Source organism: Tympanuchus pallidicinctus, unplaced genomic scaffold (assembly GCF_026119805.1).
Source record: "Tympanuchus pallidicinctus isolate F22 unplaced genomic scaffold, pur_lepc_1.0 scaffold12, whole genome shotgun sequence".
NCBI lineage: Eukaryota > Metazoa > Chordata > Aves > Galliformes > Phasianidae > Tympanuchus > Tympanuchus pallidicinctus.
The window spans coordinates 19057641-19072377 of record NW_026294637.1 but is presented as its reverse complement, the minus strand read 5'-3'; the positions used below and the strand labels follow the sequence as shown (position 1 = coordinate 19072377).

General features: G+C 48.5%; 1 protein-coding gene across 5 annotated transcripts in view; it reads left to right on the top strand.

Moving 5' to 3' along the window:
• Positions 1 to 14737, top strand: part of CSNK1G1 (casein kinase 1 gamma 1) — an 87561-nt gene that overhangs the window by 56987 nt on the left and 15837 nt on the right. For all 5 annotated transcript variants that reach the window (XM_052672112.1, XM_052672115.1, XM_052672111.1 and 2 more), the window contains 4 exons: positions 7463 to 7614; positions 10655 to 10889; positions 12422 to 12507; positions 14586 to 14670. In XM_052672112.1, the coding sequence (XP_052528072.1) occupies positions 7463 to 7614; positions 10655 to 10889; positions 12422 to 12507; positions 14586 to 14670 (558 nt within the window). The remainder of the gene's footprint in view (positions 1 to 7462; positions 7615 to 10654; positions 10890 to 12421; positions 12508 to 14585; positions 14671 to 14737) is intronic.

Here is a 14737-nt window from a genome sequence, read left to right as displayed (position 1 = left end):
CCGTGTCCCTGTGTGCAGGTACGTGGGAAAAGGCAGATGGTTAACTTCAGCTGGAACTTTCGGAGGTGATTTAAAATAACTGTTCTAATGTTCTGCAGTGTTTTGATTCTCCTGCTAAGCTGGTGCCTTGTGTGCCAGCTGCGCCCAGTGCTGGAACAGCAGAATGTGCACAGGCTTACCAACCTCAAATGCAGCAGTTGTGCAGAGACTGGAGTGAAAGAGATGAAATACAGAAATCAGTTTCCCAAAATCTGCGCAGCTGGATTTGGTTTTTGTGAGTATCAATGTGGGCATCCTCTGGGCACCCTGAAATTGCTTCTTTCTTCATCTGTGTGAAGAGTTGTCTAATGGAGTCCAGTCATGTTATCAGGAAACCAGCTTGTGCAACTCCAGGAGAATGAAACGCCGCCCCTTTTGATAACACAACAATTGGGAAAATTGTTTTTCTGTAACTGAAGTAAAATCATTTGGATTTTTACCAGCAGCGAGAACAAATATGTTCTTCCTTCTGTCCTCACTATGTCTGTTTTTCTTCTGTTCCTTTTCCTGTACCTTTTTTTTTTTGGTAGATACAGACACAAGCTACTCGCAGCACAGCAGGGGTTCAATACATCCTGTATGGCTTGAGAAGGCACAAAATCTGCTCACTTTCTGGAATGAATTTAGAGTCTTGAAGTCTGCTGTAGACACGCATTGGAGATGGAGTAGCCCTGTCTGCAGGCACACAGCTGTGTGCAGGGTGGCATCTCCTCTCCTCCAAAGCTCAGCTGCTGGGCAAGCCTCGGGGGAAGGGAATTGGTTATCGTACAAATTTGGGATGCTTCCTCTTGCTTTTTCCCCCAGAGTCTCTGGGGATGCTGATGGGCTCTTTGCTGCAGTGAAGCAGTGAGTCCTGCTGGGCAGTTACATGAAAGCACTTAGCATTTGCTGGAAAAGGGATGATCCACAGTGCAACTGAAGCAGGAAAAAGATGTTGCAGAATTCTGGTGGCAGAGAGCTGAGCTTCTGGCAGCAGTCAGAGCAAATGGTAACAAGGATGTTGGGAGCTGCAAGGATAAGAGGAGCTTGTGATGATACTGTGAAAGGGCTGCAGAGCTGCCATCTGTAGCAGGGCGAGTGGCTGGAGCTCTGCAGTATGGAAATGTCCAGAATCAGTGGGGCTGAGAGCAGAGAGTGCCGGCACCAAGGCCGGCTGTGAGGAGGCACACAAAGCTGTGATTACCCAGCAAGGATGGTCACCTCTGCGACCTCCATCAGGACAGCAGGAGGAGAGCGCTCTGCACGTCCGTAAGGATGTACCTCAGGAGCACGAAGACGTTGGCAAAACAAAAAGCTTAATTGAAACACAGCATTTTAAATTTCCTGAAGAGGTGAAGAGCACTTGGTTGAGCTTGTGTTGAGTGCCTGGTGACCGCTGGTGGTGGATCAAGCTCTTCATTACTTCTTCTAAGGACTCGTCGTGAGTGGAAGATGCTCTTCACGTCTGGATCTGAGTGGTGGGATCTTGGAGGTGACTGGGTTGTCCTCATCACCCAGGCTCTTTGGTTGGAATGGTTCAGTTTCACGTGTCAGTGAAAGGTTTCACTAGTTCTACAAACTGGTTCTTAATGCTGTGCCACACAGCCCTGGGTCTGGACCTTCCAGCAAAGAAATGGCATTACGCAGTCAACAGCAGCGTTAGGGAATGTAGCAGCATCTGCGTAAGAAGGCTCATAGGGCCGCGTCCTTCTGGAAGACTTGTGCAGTGCTGGGCTCCTGGACTAAGCCTGGACTACTGCAGTCTTTCAGCTGAATTGCGATGACCAGGTTAAAAAATAGGGTATTTTTGGAGCAGTATGTTGGCTTCCTTTCCCTGGGCTCCCAGACCTGGGTGTCTTTCAGCCCTTACTGTTAACGATTCTGCGCTGCAGCGGTTTGGATTAAAAGAATGCCTGTTCTCAGTTCAGTTACAAATTTACTCTTAATCATTTGAACCCAGAGTGAACCATAGTGAATAAATAACCGTACTGGAAAGAAGTGATTTTGAGAGAAAATGAAATGAAATGAAAGCTTGAAGGGCGCTAGGCTGTAAGGAGCTCTCAGTGCAGCCTGCTCATTACTGAAAGCCTGGAAGGTTCAAGTTGTTTTCATCCAAAAGCCATGCCTTATTCTCAATGGTTAGTTAGTTTATGGCTTTTAGCTTTATTCCTGGGCTTTGAAACCTGCACAGCAAAAATGTTCCCTGGTTCTCTCTGGTAGAGGGATTTTGGAGGCTGGCAGAAGAGAGAGAATGGCCACTAGATGAGTTTGGACATTTTTCTTTCAAATATCAGTAGTCCAAAGTGGTCTTAGCAGAAAGCTGTACACGATATGTATTTCATTTTACACTGTCACATTACTCAGAGCTGTCTCTGCAGGTCCAGGTAGGGGCTGCCACATGAGAGCCTGTTTAAGGGAATGGTTTTCAGCTGCATCCCCATGGTCAGCCTGATCTGCAGTCATGGGCATCCCAGAACCTGTGCATGGAAATCGAGCACAAAATCAGTGCAGCTCCACTGAGTGTCATGCAGCCAGCCTTGAGAGTACTCCAAAATTTTCATCAGCGTGTTGTCATGGGCACGGCAAAGTACCTGCTGCTGACTGCAGGGAGTGAGAGCACTCAGCTCAGCTTCACCCACTGTTGGTAGGAGTTGCCCCGCTTGCACTCAGACGTGCTAAGGAGAAGCAATGTGTGCTAATTGTTTTACTTAAAGTTTTATTTCAGTCCTGAAGCTGAAATGTATGCAATCAAATATTTGAAAGACCTTTAAGGTAACTTTATTCCAAGTAACAAATTGATCTTAATTTTTCTCCACTATTATTTTTCAAGTCGATACTTCAGAGACCTGAAAGTCAGAATGAGCCTTTGTTATTTCAGCCTACAGAACATGGCTTGGGGGGTAACCTGTTAACCAGCAGAGGTGGAGTGAAACCTGCTGCCCTGGGGTGCTTGAAGAGATTAGCAGATGAGTTGTTGGCCCAGTCGATGTTGATGGCAAAGTTTGTGTTTCAGCTAGGATTTTATTCTGATTTGAAATTAAGAGAAGGGTAGATCCTCATTAGTGTAATCAGCTTAAGTGGGTTGACTACTCTAAAGCAATTTGTTTAATTTGTTTGAAACATGTTCAATTTTAGCTATAAATGTTCAGCTCTCGCACAGTTGCTATTTATGCTGTTTATCATGTAATTTTGATTCAGTGATTTGTAAAAATAAACCTTTTTGCTCTGGAAGAGAATCTTGTGACAGCCTGTATCCTATTCATCAGTGCTGCTTTAATATCTCACAGAACTTTTTGTGCATTCGTGCTCCAGAGGCACTGCTGTGGCTCTGGATGAGTTTTAAGAGGACTTGTTTGTGCTGCTCGTCGCATGCTTCCTGCATCCAGCATCAGCCAGTTCCTTGATGTCAGAGTGCTCCCCTTCCCTCTGTCTTTGGGTGTCTCATTTGGGCTTTCTTAGATGTGTCTCCCTCTATAATAGTTCCCAGCTTTGAAACCTGCACGGGTCTTAAGAAAACAATGAAACTTTAATTCTTTCTTGAAATTGAAGACCTCGACTCCTCATTTGCCTGCGTGACATCTAAGGGCTACATAAACCAGTTTCCAACGGGAGCAAAGAAATGGTGATTTGGAAGCTAGCAGTTCACCTGTTACAACCTGTGGTTGTTTCTTGTTGAATTGATGTACAAGGACTCTGTTCTTGCACCTCCACGGATGTCACGCATAGCTTTCTGTACTTGCTCCCTCACCTCTTCTTTGGGTGTATTTTGGGTTGTGCTGTTGTACTAGGTTTATTCCTAGGCTCTCGCATCAGGGCATATTTGCCCCTGCAGACAGTTTCCACTTTGTTCCTGCCGCGTAGGGCAGTTGCTGCACAATGTTTCCCTTGGGCATACCCTTCGGTTGGTATCTGCCTGCCTTTTGCTAGTTGGTAATTGGCCCTGGAAGCGGTTGTGGATGGGCTGTGTGGCTCACACGGCTGACTGCATGGCTGGTTAGAGCACACAGAATATCCAGTGGGTTGTTAGAGCTGTTCGTCGTGCCACAAAGCATGTGGCAGAAAGACAGCACAACCTGAACTGACCACGATGCTCTTCTGACCCTTGGACTGAAACTTTCTAGGAGGTGTACTTTTGTGGTGTGCATCCAGTTCAGCTGCAGCTCTCTCCAAGAGGGTTGCTGTTTGTTGCTGTTCCCTTCCACGTGTCCAAGCTCAAGCAAACACCAAGCTTTTTTGGTCAGCCATTCTCCTGGCCACGTGAGGCCAGCAGGGCAGTGTGAGGCTGGGGTCCCTTTGGTGGCAGCCCCAGGAGCTGCGCAGTTTCAGTGCTTTGGGAAACCTGGGGTTGGAGTCACTGGAGCCTGGTGGTAGCAGTCTGGATTTTGGCTTTGATGTCTGCGTTTGTCTCATTCCAGCAGTGATGCTTTAATCTCCGAAGCGCTGTGCTGGGTTTTCGCTGTGCTCAGCTTGAATTTCTTCCAAGACGCTGCACTGCTGAAATAGCAGAATTTGTCCATGGATTCCAGTGCAGTGATCAGTCTCTGTTTATTGGGTTGATAAACTTTCCACAAGAGTAAGGTGGAGCAGGACCTCTTACATAGAGTCAAGCCAAATCACTCAGCAGCACAATGGAAGCCATTAAGCAAAGTGCACTGCAGGGTGCTGCTTTTCTTTCCAAAGAAGATCCTGCGTGTGTCATACGAATTTTCTTGCATTAATGTGTTTAGTGCCATTGAGAAGATCCTTGTTTGGACGTTATTCTGTGTGTTAGTTGGGATTAACTGGTCGAGGTTTGTATTTGAAGTGTTGAGTTGTATCATTCAGTCCTTGGAATGAGCCCTGTGCTCTTTTTGGCTTTCCATCTTCTCTGACTGCAAACCTCCCCTAGGACAGCTGCACAGCAGTGTCTTCCTTTGACCTTTCCAACCCTCGGCCAACACAACGGCTTTGCATTAAAAACCTCAAGTTTGACTGCCTAGGCAAAAGATACCTTTTCCTTCATCAGCAATCGATCTCCTTTGTTGGAAATATGCTTCTTAAGTATTTAGGGATCTGTGGGTGATATTTTTGAAGCTCCTGTGGCTCACTGTGACAGTGGAATTGGTGGGACCAGGACACAGTGCTTGCTGCAGAAATAGTCAGGCTCCATTCTGAATGATGGGCATCCAGAGCAGCTGGGCTCTGAACAAGTTATTATGTAGATTTTCTGAGGTTTGTAGGGAGAAGTGGCTCAGGGAAACCTACATCTCAGATATGAACCCTGGAATTATGTAGCCTTATCTGCCCACTTGGATCCTGCAGGAAGCAGGTACTGCTACTGTTAAAGCTCCTGTTTCTAGCTTTGTCCTTTCCCAAAGAAATACTGAGTATGGACTTGAATTTTAGTGAGTTGAGAGTGTTTTCCTCCCAGCTTCACTGTGCTGACGGTGTGGGGCTGGGAGGCTCTGAAGGGCTGGTCACCATGCGGCCTCGGTCACGTTCCTCCAGATGCCCTCTGAAAATGAGATGTTTGACAGCATTTTTATTCTAGCAAAGGCAAGATGTACATTCTTGACCGCAGGCACGGCTGGCAGCAGCACGGCTGAAAACCCTCGGAGAAAATCGAACCCTAAAAATATGCCTGAAACTAAAATAACGTCCTCTGCAGGCTGCCACTTAGGATGCTTTTTTTTAATGTTCTTAGCTACAGCTTCACCTTGTGGGAGCTCCTGCCTAGAGCAGAGCCTTCCCGAGGCTTAATCCCACTGTGAAAGTGAGAAGGGCACTCCAAGCTCTTGGCTCGGAGCACTTGGAGCTGATGGCAGAGCTGACTGCAGGGGCTGGGCCCCAGGGAGCGCTCAGGCTTGCCGTGCTTCCTTTCCCACGTGAAACCCCTGTTGTTGGAGCCTGGCTGCCATTTATCTTCCTGGTTCTCGTGTCCAGTAGGAATTCAACTTTAATTGCAGCGGGCTCTCTTTACCAAGTAAGGATGTAAATGTATTCCTTTTCCCTTGCTCTGGGAATGAGATTCTTAGCCTTCCTTAAGAGCCTGTCGGCAAATTTGTTCTCCAGTACTCCATAATTAGCACGCTCCTTGCCTGACTGGTTTCCTTCCGGTTTGCACTTTTCAAGACTGTTATCATGACGTAGAAATCGCGGTGCAAATATTGTGCAGAGAGCTTGAATTTAGAAGTCTCTGTTTGAAGCTTGTCAAGCCTTCAGCACAGGGCTGATGGCATTCAATTGCCATTTGTGTTTATTTGGGGATTTTGGAAAATGTTCAGGGCTGCCTGGGTCAGGTTCCACCGTTGCTTTTGGAATCGCTTCCATGTCAGACAGCCCTGCTTTCTCAGAGGATGCTGCTGCTGTTCATGCTCACTACAGCATAAAGCAAAGGGCAATAGCCTCCCAGGTTGGCGGTGCTGGGCAGATGCTGGATGTGGGACACGAACTCGGGTTGGGCTGGGAATGCCTGCAATACTCCACAATATCTCACTAATGCGTCCTGACGACTGATGCCTAACATGATCCCCTGAGCATGTGATTTAACGAGATTAAAGCCATCCCTCAGTAATCTTTGTTGAGCTGTATTTTGTTCTTTTCATGTAATTCACGGGAGTATAAAATCTGCAATATTTAAGCTCTGGTAATCTCGGTGCCTCATTTATTGTATTGTTGGCAAGTTGATTAGTGCCGTTGGGCAGATTAACGAGCTTTCCTGAACCTGTATGTGAAGCTGCTCTGCTTCTGGCACGCTCCAGTTCTGGCGTTCTCTGCCTTTACCTGCGTTGGGCTCGGCTGCCTGGGCACGTCGTGGGCAGATACACAGCCAGAGCCGGGTACACAGCTGCACCAGCAGCCCAGTTCTGGTGGCCAATGATTAGCGGAGGAGCAGTTAGCTCTGCGCTGCATTCTGCCCTGGATGGACCCCGATTGTTTCTTTGTGGTGATGGATGAAAACATCAATCTCTGCTCTTTCTTATGAATATAGTGCAGGCAAGCTTTGTGTGACCGTGCTGTGTAACCCCAGCTGGGGATTCGCTTGCTTTGACTGCAGCCCTTTTTCAAACATACCTCGTTTTCTGCAAGGGCTTTGTGTTCCTGGCTGCTCAGACGAGCGCCAGCCCGTGGCTCTGCCTGCTGCTCAGTGCGACGCAGGGAGCACTGAGTTGGTTATGCTGAGGCCAAGCCTTTGTGTTTCCAGGGCCAGGCGCTTTCATGTGGTCACATTATTGCTTTGAAATCCATTTGTCTAATCAAGGGTGTAGCCGAGCAAAGCCTGCACTCATTTGGCCTTTGGTTCATTCACAGTACATGCTGAAACTAATTTGCTTGCCGTGTAAGATCAGAAAGGACGCTTGAGACGTGAAAACCAAGGCTTTGCACAGCAAAAGATTTGCACCCAGGAGAAAGGGTGTCCATGTTGTCCCAGTGACTGATTCCAATCCTTTTCATATTCTTCCAGCTGAAGGGCTTCCCCAGGTTTATTATTTTGGACCGTGCGGAAAGTACAACGCCATGGTACTGGAGCTGCTTGGTCCTAGCTTGGAAGATTTGTTTGACCTCTGCGACAGGACGTTCACTCTGAAAACGGTATTAATGATAGCCATCCAGCTGGTGAGTAAAGCGTTTGTGTCAGCTCTCTTAGCCAGCCAGTTCTAAATTAGCCTGGCTTCGCCAGAACAGAACCTCAAGTGGAAAATTGAGGTCACAGATGCACGGTGTTGATCCACACTGACATGGTTTTGGGTGCACAACATTGTGCTCCTGTGGCCAAGCAGCCTGGTTTTGTTCGAGTGCTCCTGCATCATTGTAAAACCAGTTTATAGTCTTTTTGATTGAATCAGATGGCAAAGCCTTGCATACAGTTTGTATCCCTTTTCATTGCACTCCAGAAACAGTATTACCATTTCGGGTAACCCTGCAGTGTTCAAAAAAATCATCGTTGGTCTCATAAGCAGTGAGAACAGAGTAGCAACGTTGGATATGTTTTTCAGTATGTGCATGTAACATAAGGCAAAATTTGGGTTGAAACAACATGCATCGAGTTGAATTTGACTGACTTACATTTCTTACAGTAGTGTTAGAGACACGTCCTAGTACTTACAGGAGTAATTTTATTGCAATGAGACTGCTGGGGAAATGAAGCCTAACACAGCAGGGTCCTGCCTTGTGCCAAGCAGTGGGGTGGCAGATCAGTTCTGTACTGGGAGGATCTCCATTGGCACCAGCTGCCCATCCTGTGACCTGGCCTGGCCTGCCTGCTCACCAAGACACCAGGACCAGCGTGGAAAAAGGGGGCTCAGAGTGAATCATGGGGACAGGAAAAGCAATCCCACATGGAACGGGGGTTCTCTGTAGGCAGCACTTCTCCTTTTTCCTTGGGGAGATGTTTGAGGACCTTATCGATCTTTTCAGGAAGAGGTCATGAGATACCAGCGTGGACGCACGTGTTTAAGGAGACAGATTTAGCATCTTCACAGGTGCTCCATCTCCTTTGCCAGAAGGGTTTCTGGGAGGAGGGCTCGGCTGTCTCCAAAGTGCTTTCTGAAGGGCTGGTGCTTCCTGCTCCACTGGGACAGAAGCCCTTTGGGGAATGTTGTCTTGGATTTCTGCTATACTAAATCATTACCATTGCTGTGTCACACTCCAGTGTGAGAGAGACATAAAAGAAGAGGAGCTGAGCTGTCATGTTCAGTGGTGGTTTTGCCTCCATAAATTGTTTTGCTGTTGTTTTTGAGCAGCCAAGGCTGCTTAAGCTGCTGTAATTCTAATCTCGGTCGTGAGGAAACATGAAACTTCACTGCCAGAATGCAGCGCATCGCACAAGCAGTGCCACTCTGCTCTGGTGTTTGAGATGCCTGGTAAGGATGCCCAACACGCAGGCAGACTTCCCACCGCGTGAGCAGCCTGCTGCCACCCAGACAGCAGGGAGGAGCACCTCGCTGCCTCAAGTCCCCGCTGGAGGGGGGAAGGAAAGGTTCTCTGTGGTTGTTTTTGCACACGTGCTGCAGGAGGACTCCTCTGGCTGATGGGAGCTTTTGGGCGCTGCTACTCCGCAGTGTGTGCATTTCTGATGCCTCACGTTGCTCGGCTGGGAGCATCGCGTTGGAACCGCTTCCTCCAACCTCTGCGCGCAGCTGAACAGACGGAGCGTCCCTGAGCTGTGCAACGCAGGGAAATAAAGCAGGCGGTCACTGAGGCACATAAATCAGAAGTCATGCCTTGGCTGCGCAGGGCTGACAGCCATCAGCTCCCTGCTCCTGCAGACAGAAGCGGGGCAGGCGTCCTGTCACAGGGCATAAGGCGCACCGCTGCAGCAGGACATCTTTCTGACGGGGAAGAGCCTCTTCCAGCCATCCCCAGCAGCACAGCAGGAGGTGTGCAGGCAGGTGGAAGGAAACCCGCCTGCGCCTGTCTGCGGCGGAAGCACAAAGAGCAGGTTCACCAATAGCTCAGAGTGCTGCTGGAGTGCGTTGTTCCACAGCATCCTCGCTGTCCGGGTTTTTGTACAAATTACTGTCATTGCCATTGGCTGTTGCAACAGCTGGGCTTCTTTGGTGGCAGACATGTACAAAATGAGCCAGTCAGGCTCTGCTTGAAAACCTGTTCTGCACGGAGGGGTCAGGAAACCCTTTGTTCCCATTTTAAGGGTTGCAGTTTAATTTGAGCTGCCTCCTGACATACCTTTCTGTCTCCAAACCTGCTGCTGTGTCACGGAGCTGACTCAAGACGTGAAGAATGGCTGAAGTGAGGAGCATCTGCAGCGTCCTGGAAATGATGAGCAGTAATGGCTGGGAGCTGTGCAATCCATTTTCTCAGCGCATTGAAATAAATCACTGCTTAAAACGAGAGGGGAGAGGAGCGGTAACACAGAGTTAGCGACACAAAGGAGAGCTGCTTGCAGGCCTGCTCGAACATCGCTACACATCATTTAGGCGTTTTCTGAAGCAGAATTAACAATGCACACTGAGTGAGGTGTGTTGCGAGAGCTGAGGCGGCCCTTCTTCCCTTGGAGCCAGGCTTCTGGCTCTTTGCTTGCTCCTCGGTGGCAGAACACAGATAGTCAAAAGCTGAAAAATACTCCAACCAATTCTGCTTGACGACTGGTGAGATTAATTATTCTTTTTAGTTGGCGTTGAGGAGCGTAAGGCTTCCGCCTGCCCAGATCCCCCCCTCCAGGGAGAATTTGGCATGTCTAAGACAGCATATGGGTTGAGGGAGGGAGGTGGTGAGGTGCAGAGCAACAAGGGAGGGCTGTGGGTAAGGGAGGAGCTCCTGGTAGCTGGCTTAGCGTGTTTAAAATCAATACAAAAAGGCTGCTGCAATTCTCCATGGAATCCTTCCAAGAACGCTGTGCTGGTGGTAGCATTACAGAAGAAAGGGTCCTGTTCCCTTTCAGATGAAGTCAGGGAGCACAGGGAGAAAGGTGGGGATGGCAAATTCCTCTTCCAGCTGTGCAATGAAGAATGCCGCTGCTCAGGCAGTCACCGGTGCCTCATTCTGCTCTGTTGGTGCCACTTGCACAGTGCCTGTGTGTGCAGGTGGCAGCGGGTGGCTTGAGGAGGCTTTGTGGTGGGCTGCAAAACCTGGCTGCTCTGTTTGCAGGAGAGCAGCTGGGCTGCCTGGGAGTAATGTTTGCTTCGTCCTTTTGCAGATCTCTCGAATGGAATACGTGCATTCGAAGAACCTCATCTACAGAGATGTCAAGCCAGAAAACTTCCTTATTGGCCGGCAAGGCAATAAGAAAGACCATGTCATTCACATCATAGACTTTGGATTGGCAAAGGAGTACATTGACCCAGAAACCAAAAAACACATACCTTACAGGGAACACAAGAGCTTAACTGGAACGGCGAGATACATGTCCATCAACACACATCTTGGCAAAGGTCTGTACGTTCAGCACGAGCTGTGCTGGTGCTGGGGAGCTCTGGTGGTAGCTCAGCTTATGGCTCCGTGCCCTTCATACCTTTGCTAACACAGCATGGCGATGCCGTGAGGCTTTTGGGGGTTTGTTGGTTGTTTTTTTTTGAGCAGTTGAGTCAGCTGAAAGTGTTGGAACTGGAAGCCTTGTAATTATGAGTTTTTGTTAGGAGCAAAACAATAAAGGTAGCAGTCCTGCTCTGATAAAAGCAAGTGGGCAGGCAGTAATTGCCACACTTAGTGGAGACCAAGGAGATCTTTATAGCACAGCCCCACACCAGCGCCTTTCAGTTTCAGTTGCTGTTCCCTGACCTAATAACCGGTTGGAGAAAATGAATAATGGCTTTCCTTAATGATAGAACTAATTTTAAACCCATCTTCTGTCTCCTCACTCGCTGCCTTGTATCCTCGGAAAATTACGTCTTTGTGGCTGAAAGGCAGAAGCCCTTGTTAAATGTTTATAGTCCTTTAAACTCATGAGAGTGGTACGGCGGTGGCACAGGGACGGGTCGGAGAGCCTCTCGTTTTGGGGAGTGAGAAGAGATGGGTGCAATTTCTGTTTCTGAGGAGACTGGGGAAGAGATGGAGGAAGTGAGCGGCTGCAGATGGGAGCACCGCAGGGCACTGCTCTGCCACCACCTACCGGCCAGCTGGCCTCCAGGCACCTTGTGCTCCGTGTTCTGTGTGCGGGGGAGCCTGGGGGAGAGCAGGTCGCTGCCGCTGGGAGGCAGAGACAGTTGGTGAGCAGCGCTGGGGGCCCCGCGCTGCTGGGGAGCTCTGGGACCATTCGTCCAGCAAGCAGTGATGCCAACAGGACAGCCTCCTGCTGCTCAGGTTGCCTTTGTTCTCCCTTGTATCCTGTGGCTTGTTGGCAGTGTGGGCCACGTTTCGGTAGATTATTTTAAAGGATGCCTTGCCCTTGGCTCGACGCCTCCTTTTTATGTTTTTTTACCTCATCTATAATCATAACATCTGCATGGCAACAGCAGCGAGTGTTTCACGAGCAAAAGCAGTGCTAAAAGGAGCTATTTTTAACCCTCTGTGATGCACTGAGCTCCAGAAGCAGCAGGAGATGGCTGGCACTGTGTGCATGTCAGTTCCCACAGCTGGCTGTGAGTGTCCCCTGCCCGCTGCTGCGGGGCTCAGAGGAAGTAATCCAGCACATCCTTTGCACACAGTGCTGGGCATGCTGGCTCCCAGCTCCTATCTTCTAGCTGATCCGTGTGTTTCATGTTCCTTGTAACGAGTTCCAAGTTCTTTTGCACAAGCCCTGAGATTGCACGTTTGAGAAATATGTAGATGTGGCACTGAGGGACATGGGTTAGTGGGCAATATTGGCAGTAGGTGGGTGGTTGGACTAGATCATCTTTTCCAACCTTAATGATCGTATGATTCAAGTGAGCATTCCTGCTATAGCTTTCTGCCTGAAATCCCTTTTCCTACTGGCCAGATCCATTTCTGCAGCCGCAGCAATAATTTGTCATCTCTTCTGTTGCAGAGCAAAGTCGTCGAGACGACTTGGAAGCCCTTGGCCACATGTTTATGTATTTCCTCCGAGGCAGTCTGCCCTGGCAAGGACTGAAGGTAGGTTTGAGTCTTAGGTTTTGCCCATTTAAACTCACTTTTCTGCCCAGATGTGAATGTGTCAGGGGAACATATGGAAAATCAGGGCATAGCAGTCCTGTATGTCTGTGAAGTTGAATACTAAGGTGTTAGATTTACCTGCAGAGAAGATGCCAGGCCTGAAGTACATTACCTGTCACTGCAGATTAGTGTTAGCATCACCGAGTCGGTGCAGCTCTGCAGGGAAGGTGCGAGCAAAGGAGCAGCTGGGACAGGGAGGGCAGCAGTGGGGCTGCTGAGCAGTTGGAGCAGCTTAGCTGTAATGTGCACCTGCCCAGAACACAATGGTTGTTTATGAAATTCCGGTGATGGCACACAGTGCCCCAGCTGCATCCAGGGTCGTGTTTGTAACAGGAGCAGTCTGATGGTTTTAGATTTGCCGAGAGACTTTAGCCTGAAAAGCTGCTTTTCTGGCAGAAGTGTGGAGCTTGGCTTCCCTCCAGGGACAGCGGACATTCAGTGCTCAGTTCTGGATTGTAAGTTTATGAAATGTCATCTACAGTGCCGAGGGCTGCGAGCAACTGAGTTACAACAGCCACAGCTGACATCCATCAGCAGAATGCCATGTGCTGGCTCCCAGCTGCTGCTGGCTTCATCTTCTCTTCTCCAGCACCTTCCTGATCGTGCAACTACATGTTCACCTCTGGAGCTGCACTGAGTGAAGGGATGAGGGTGACCAGCTTAGGAGGTTTTTAGTGAAGACAGCGACTCCTTTTAGGCCTGTTGGCATGCTGTGAAAAAAACAGATGAGTTTTTGGGCTCACTGTCTTCAGCGGAGTGCTGCGGTGGCCAATGGCATGATAGAACCTGCTAAGCTGCTTTGTCACCATCTATCCAGAGTTAACCTCAGCTTTGCCTTATCAACACGTGTCAGAATTGTCAGCAGCAATGCAGAAAACACAGAAGGGATTTTCAAGCACTGAAATGATCCTGAAAGGGCTCAGAACCTCTCTGGCAATAGGTGCACTTCCAATGGTAAATCTATCAGTGTTATTCCATTACATATTTTATTTCTTTAGTTTGAACTTAACTGCTTTAAATCAATCCTATAAACTACTCTAAAATAATTCCAGGTTTAGACAGGACTGCAAAATTTTCCTTGGATCAGTGCTGAGTTAGTGAGAATTAGTTGTTTGCTCCTTGAAGTCTTGCATTTCTTTAGCTTCAGAGCACACCCAAATTCTTCAGCCTGAAAACGTGGCATCTTCACGCTTGTAGGTTTCCTCAGCCTACACTTCTGGTCTCTACTGTCAATGCTGAGGTCTTAAGAGGACATCTTACAATGCTAATTGTATTGCTGGCAGGTCTAATTGGCATATTTTGAAATGGAGGCAGTGAAACCTGTTTGTAGGGTGCCAACTGGAGCAGAGTGCTCTGCTTCAGGAGCGATTCAGGTGGGAAAACAAACTGAAATGTGTGTCATTTTTCTGGATGACCAGCTGCTTAATCAGTGCTAAGTGACAGGCACTTGGGGGTGAAAGAAGTAGCACGGGGTTTGGGAGAAGTGTGACTGATATAATCTGGTTGCTTGACTCTGTGGTGGCATTCTGTTACGCACAGTAAAAACATGACATGTCTAAATTGCTGTCACAGTTTAACTGCTTTTGCAGTTGCTTATGAAGCTGTCATGCTTGCAGATGGCTCTCAGCCTAGGACTGCTCTTTGCTGGAGTGTCAGGATACTGATGTGCAATTGAAGTATATGCAGCTTTAATTTCTTGCCCCAGAAAAGCTTCCCTGTACCAGGACTGGGCTGGTAAGAAATGAGCCCTGTGAGCACAACCAGCGTGCTTCCTTTCAAGTACTGAAGGCATCCTGAATGCCTCTCTGGATGTTCTGTGCTGACTGCATGTAAAGCACACAGTGAAGATAACAGCAGGATAACATACTGTAATCTAGGATGCAGTTCAGCTCCAAGTGACATCGCCTGCTACCACCCAGAATCAGCATTAAACACCTTGTTTTTCCTCCCAGACAGCATGGCGTTTCTCACACGGTTGATCTCTTTCCCCACAACTGTTTTGTCTTTGTGCACTGCAGGCTGACACCTTAAAAGAGAGGTATCAGAAGATCGGGGACACAAAGCGAAACACTCCGGTTGAAGTTCTCTGTGAGAACTTTCCAGGTAAAGTGCTGATGGGGTCACTGGAGACAGACATACCTTGTTGGATGTGATAGTTCTGAGCAGCTCT